This window comes from Peromyscus californicus, unplaced genomic scaffold (genome assembly GCF_007827085.1).
Source record: "Peromyscus californicus insignis strain IS unplaced genomic scaffold, ASM782708v3 Scaffold_1__1_contigs__length_55948999, whole genome shotgun sequence".
Lineage (NCBI taxonomy): Eukaryota > Metazoa > Chordata > Mammalia > Rodentia > Cricetidae > Peromyscus > Peromyscus californicus.
The window spans coordinates 49841438-49847437 of NW_026294492.1; the positions used below are offsets into that span (position 1 = coordinate 49841438).

Here is a 6000-nt window from a genome sequence, read left to right on the forward strand (position 1 = left end):
CCCGAGTGCTGGGATTAAAGGCGTGCGCCACCACCGCCCGGCTTTTTTTTTTTTTTATTTTTATTTATTTATTTATTTATTTATTTATTTATTTATTTATTTATTTTGGTTTTTCGAGACAGGGTTTCTCTGTGTAGCTTTGCGCCTTTCCTGGCACTCACTTGGTAGCCCAGGCTGGCCTCGAACTCACAGAGATCCGCCGGCCTCTGCCTCGCGAGTGCTGGGATTAAAGGCGTGCGCCACCACCGCCCGTGTGCTAATCTTAAAGACTACAAAATGGTCTCTAAAGCTGTAAGTGTCTTCAGGGCATCTCTGTATTCCTGTGGAGGACCCTACTCATCAAGTAGGTATACCACCACATACCACACAGAGGGAGACTGCCTGCTGGGATTCCACCCAAGGACACTCCTGATCCTGAAGGCTCAGCCGCAGTTCCACGACTTACTACCTACATAGTCACCCCACAGCACTCAGGGGAGAACGGCCCTACTGGAGTCTCCTCTGCGGTGTCCGCCACTCAGGCTGATGGCCTCAGTAGCATGCCTTGCCACCCACAGCCTGGACTATGCACTCCCCAACTCGTCCTTGATTCTGCGGTGGCCCTCTTCTGGTGCCAATGTTGTGTGAAAGAAAGACTTTTCCTGGGGACACACAACACACACGTCCACTCACCTCAGTAGAGAATCCACAGCAGGCCAAAGTACAGACACCACCCAAGTCCCACTTGGTGAACTGTGAGTTTTCCTGGGGTCACTGACAGGCATATGGGTGAGGGGAGACAGCTGCGTCACCAAGGCCCACACCAGCATGGGTGATGGCTCACAGAGCTGGGAATCTGGAGTGTACTGCACAGCCTGCAGGACACAGGACAGACTAGAGACTGCCAGGTGCCTCAGCTGGTCAGAGCCTCTTCCAAGCAGCTGGGCTTCCTGAGGGGACCCTCTGTTTTTATTGCTCACTCTGGCAAGAAGGGGCCTAGTGAAACTGGTTGGTTTCAGGGACTTCCTGAAGCTGTTTTGTTTACTTTCCAGCTTAAGGAGCCTCTCTGTAGGATGGAACGTTTTATCTGGGAGGAAATTGCTGCCCAGCAAAGGGCAAGGTCACTTTAATCACAACTTGCTATGACCCTGGCATCTGCAGACACTTGGGTTGGGGAGTAGGGGTGTCTGTCCCTGTCCAGCTTTCCCAATGGTCAGTAGACTGAAGACAAATGCACCCCTGCCCCAGTGACCCAGAGTGGGGGCTCCCAAGGGCATCCCTCTTCACCCAGATCAGCTCAGCAAGACCTCCTGGGCGCCCTGCAGGATGTGGCGCTGCCCCAGCCTGTGGTGTTCTCTGTGGGAGAGGGCTTGGGACCAGACCCCTGCCCCAGAGCCCTGTCCAGCCTCTCAGCTTCTTGAGACACAAGGAGTGAGGAGATGGATTTCCCACTCCGTTCCATCTGAATCAGCCAAAGGTGGCCCAAAGGCTGGAACCCCCACATGCTGTGGAACCCAGTAACTGTTAGTGATTGTTCCTGGCCTCAGTTTCCCCAGTGTGGTCAGACCATGGAACCTCAGAGCTGGTCTGGGAGTCCAAAGCTGTGCTCCCCAGGCTCCCTTGCCCAGGAGGGCGTGTGTCCCCATGCTCAGGAAAACAGCCTCCCACCCAGGCCTGCGGGGACCTTGGCCTCCTGTCTCCCACCCACTTCCAACATGCCAGCCGCAGAGCCGGGTGGAACCTACCAGGAGATGGAAACGTAAACAGAGTGTCTCCCACAGCCTCAGCTCTGCACCCAGGCTCTGGAGCCACACAGGGCCACCCACAAGGCTGAGGCTTCTGATCACACCCACTCCCCCTTTGTGTTGTTATTGCCGATGGTCTCCAGGAACCCAGGATTGCCTCCAACTCTCTATGTAGAGGAGGGAGGCCTTGAAGTCCTCATTGTCCTTCCTCGACCTCCCAGGTGCTGACAGCAGGCATTGCACCATCACTCCCAGTTGGGCACCCAGTTCTCCACAGTCCTGTGCACTTCCTCCCCGAGGTGGACATCGGACTGGCCTTCAACACTCACCTGCTTTCCTGCCCAAACACCTTGGCCAAGTAGCCCACCTAGTGTGCCAGGCAGCCTTTCCCTCACCCATGCCATCTCAGCCTGACCTACTCATCTTCCTGGGATTTACCCCAGGGGACATCAGCTCTGAGAGACAGCAAAGCTGGCAGCTGACTGACCGGTCCTATGCATGTATGCAGACATGGAGAGCATAGGCAGAGGCTGGAGGCTGGCAGTCCTCTGAGGTCGCTCTCCACCATGTGTTTTGAAGCAGGGTCTCTCACTGACCCTCAGCTGCCTACGCAGCAAGACTGACTACAACAGCAGGTCCTGGGACCCCCTTGTCTCCAGCTGCCAGCAGAGGGGTTTCAGTCATACGCTGCCATGCATGACATTTTACATGGGTGTAATAGTGTTTACAATGTCCTGGGATGGTTCTCAGTCCCCTTTCCTCCAGAGTGACAACCACAGATGTCGCCAGATATTGTCTGAGCATCCCCAGGGGAAGGACACAGTCACTCTGCATGAGATTCATAGAATAAAGTCTCAGGTCAGTTATTCCAATGCTCCCATCTGGACATTGGTGATAGCTATTCCAATGCTCCCATCTGGACATTGGTGATAGCTATTCCAATGCTCCCATCTGGACATTGGTGATAGCTATTCCAATGCTCCCATCTGGACATTGGTGATAGTATCACACTCCCACATCCACAGGGATAGTTGTGTGATAAGTATCAAAAGCACCTGAGGAGGACCAGCCAGCCACCACTGGCAGGGGGGATGACCCTGGGGAGTCAGTGACCCAGATCAGAGTTTGCTGGGAGCAGGTAAAGCAGGTATGTCTTAGAGTTTCTATGGCTGTGATAAAATGCCGTGATGGGTAAGCAACTTTGTAGGAAAGGTTTTATTTCAGCTTACATGGCTCAGTTACACTCCATCATCCAGGGAGTCAGGGGAGGAACCTGGAGACAGGATCTGATGGAAAGGCCATGGAAGGGTGCTGCTTACTGGCTTGCTCCCCATGGCTTGCTCAACCTACTTTCTTATAGAATTCAGGACCAGCAGCCCAGGGATGGCACCACCCACAGTGGACTGGGCCCTCCCCATCAATCACTAATTAAGAAAACGTACCACAGGCCAATCTGATGGGGACATTGTCTCAACTGTGGCTCCATCAACCCACATAACTCTAGCTTGTATCAAGTTGAAATAAAACAAGCCAGCACAAGGTGTCTGTCACCCAGGGGCTACAGATGATGACTTTTGGTAGGACACTGACCGAAGGACCCTGGCCAGCAACCTCACTGGAACCAAGAGGCCACACTGGAGACTGTCTGGTACCTCTGGTCCCATTGCAGCTGCCTGCATGCCTTGCAGAAGGCAAGGGACATGCTTAAAAAGCGAGGCCTGAGCATCTTCCTCCAGCGGAAGTAACGCTGGTACCTCAGGCTATCTCTGTCTAGCTCCTGCAGGTACTGAGCCAGGTCCTTTGGGCTCTGGAAATCATCCACATGGATGAAGGCGTCAGGGGGCAGGAAGCGTTCATAGTTCTTCCTGCTGGGCCCCAGGACCACAGGCACAGCCCAGGCTTCCAGAGCATTCCTCCACAGCTTCTCTGTGATGTAATCTGGGTGGAGGGAATTTTCGAATGCCAGGTAAAACTTGTACCTGGCCAGTGTCTCCATCATGTCCCCTTGGGGAAGCGGCATGTGACCTCGGCCATACACGTCCACATGGAGGTGACTCTGAAGGTTCTGGTAGTACAGCACCCGAGCCGACTTGGAGTTCCAGTTGGACACAGCCCAGGCCACCAGGTCAGTCTTGACAGACAGGTTGACCTGGGTTTGGACTGGAGGCTCTGGCCACGGCTCCAGCCAGCCATAGGGCGTGAAGATGTCAGAGTCAGCGCGATAGGACATGGTGAGGTTGAAGTGACCGTCCAGGTCTGACAACCGGCTACAGTGGCTGGGTGACTCCAGGCTGAACCACACCCAGCGCTGGCCTGGTGGCCTTGGCTGAAGTGGCAGCTGTGACCTGGGATTGGCGCTGACTTCGCGGTGGTGGATGATGACGGCATCTGCTTGGGCGTACAGGTCCCGGTTGGTGGTCAGCTGGCAATCGGCCGTGCCTGGGAGCATCTCAGAGCAGGGGGACAGAGCCACTGGATTGTGGAAGGGCCATGTCCACAGTAAGATGAGGAGGGGCCTGGGGACAGGGGTGGCTGGGGTGGAGGCTGGTCCTGGGGAGCTACCAGGAGTTGGGGGCCTGGTTTGGTCGTAGGACACTCGGATGTAGGAGAAAAAGCAGAGAGCCAACAGCAGCTGCAGCAGCAGGCCTGTGAGGCATGGACGCCAGGGACACTGTGCCTTGGCCGCTCGGGGCGTATCCATGGCCTGGGGGACCTGGGAAGAGAGGGAAAGGCAGAGCAGGCCACTGGTCATCTCTGTGGAAATGGCCAAATAAACACTCCACTTTTTTTTTTTTTTTTTAGACAGGGTTTCTCTGTGTAGCTCTGGCTATCGTGGAACTCGCTCTGTGAAACAGGCTGGCCTAGAACTCACAGAGATTCACCTGCCTCTGCCTCCCGAGTGTTGAGATTAAAGGCATGTGCCACCATGCCCAGCACTCCACATTTTTTAAAACGTTTCAGTCCAAGTCTCTTGTAGCCCAGGTTAGCCTCCATATCTGTATATAGCCTAGGATGACCTTTGCTTCTGTTTTGCCTCCCTCAGCCTGGCAATTGGATGTGGTGGACACATCTATATTGCCAGCACCTGAGAGGCATAGGCAGGTTGAGCTCTGTGAGTTCCAGGCTAGCCTGGGCTATAGAATAAGACCCTGTCTCTAAAAACAAAATCAAGGAATTCTGATGCTTTCATTGAAACACATTTAGAAATAAATGTGAAAGCATAATACGATTTTCCCCCTTTGTGCAATAGAGATTTAAAAACCCTGGGTGCTTTGAAACATGCAGCAAGATCCCACAATGCCACTGGCTCACTCTTGACACCAAGGTCTGGTCACACATTGCTGATGCAGGTCACTAATGCTGCAAGTGTGAACATGCCTATGGCCAGGGACAGACTCGAAGTGTCACATCTTGGGCTGAGCCTGGTGCCAGGGCTCAGTGAGCAGAGCGCTCCCACAGCATTCCCAGAGCCATGGGTTCCATTCCCAGGGCCACAGATGGCAGCAGATGTGCTGCATGCCTTTCATCCAGCATTCCAGGGAACAAAGCATCTCCTACCCCGGGCATTGCTCACCTATCCAGGGAATGAAACCCAAACCCCAGTGACCCGAGGCTCCCTGAATGCAGATGCCTTCCAGCAGGGACATCTTCCACAGAGACAAAGTTGCCAGGGCAGCCCCTGCACTCCTCTGGGACCAAATCCTTTTTTCTGTATAGAAAGAATCAGCCTGTATCACTTCCTCTCAGCCATTAAAAAAATTATGTACACACACACACACACACACACACACACACACACAGAGAGAGAGAGAGAGAGAGAGAGAGAGAGAGAGAGAGAGAGAGAGAGAGAGAGAGAGAGAGAGAGAGAGAATTGCCTGGGGCTGGAGATGTGGCTCAGTGGTTAAGAGCAACGGATGCTCTTCCAAAGGACCTGCATCTAATTCCCACAATCCACATGGTGGCTCGCAACTTTTTCTAAGTCCAGCTCCAGGGGATCTAACACAGACATACATGCAGACAAAACACCAATGTATGTAAAACAAATAAATCTTGAAGATGAAGAAGAAGGAGGAGGAGGAGGAGGAGGAGGAGGAGGAGGAGGAGGAGGAGGAAGAAGAAGAAGAAGAAGAAGAAGAAGAAGAAGAAGAAGAAGAAGAAGAAGAAGAAGAAGAAGAAGAAGAAGAAGGTTCTACCCCACCCAGGGCTGCCGTCAAGGGTCCATAGAGAGTGTGGCTTTTGCCCGGCGGCCAATGTGGTCTCTGTCCCCTTGGTTCTC

At 53.5% G+C, this 6000-nt stretch overlaps 1 protein-coding gene across 1 annotated transcript; it reads right to left on the minus strand.

Annotated features, from left to right (window-relative positions):
* Positions 1-118: 118 nt before the first annotated feature.
* LOC128115224 (4-galactosyl-N-acetylglucosaminide 3-alpha-L-fucosyltransferase FUT6-like) lies at positions 119-4494 on the minus strand. Its single transcript, XM_052745698.1, has one exon. It carries the CDS (start codon positions 4474-4476, stop codon positions 3337-3339), a length of 1140 nt encoding a protein of 379 aa, XP_052601658.1. The 5' UTR covers positions 4477-4494; the 3' UTR covers positions 119-3336.
* Between the last annotated feature and the right edge of the window lie 1506 nt (positions 4495-6000).

Excerpts from the sequence above, each read along its gene's own strand:
- LOC128115224 (XM_052745698.1), bottom strand. The coding sequence starts at position 4,476 with ATGACCAGTGGCCTGCTCTGCCTTTCCCTCTCTTCCCAGGTCCCCCAG.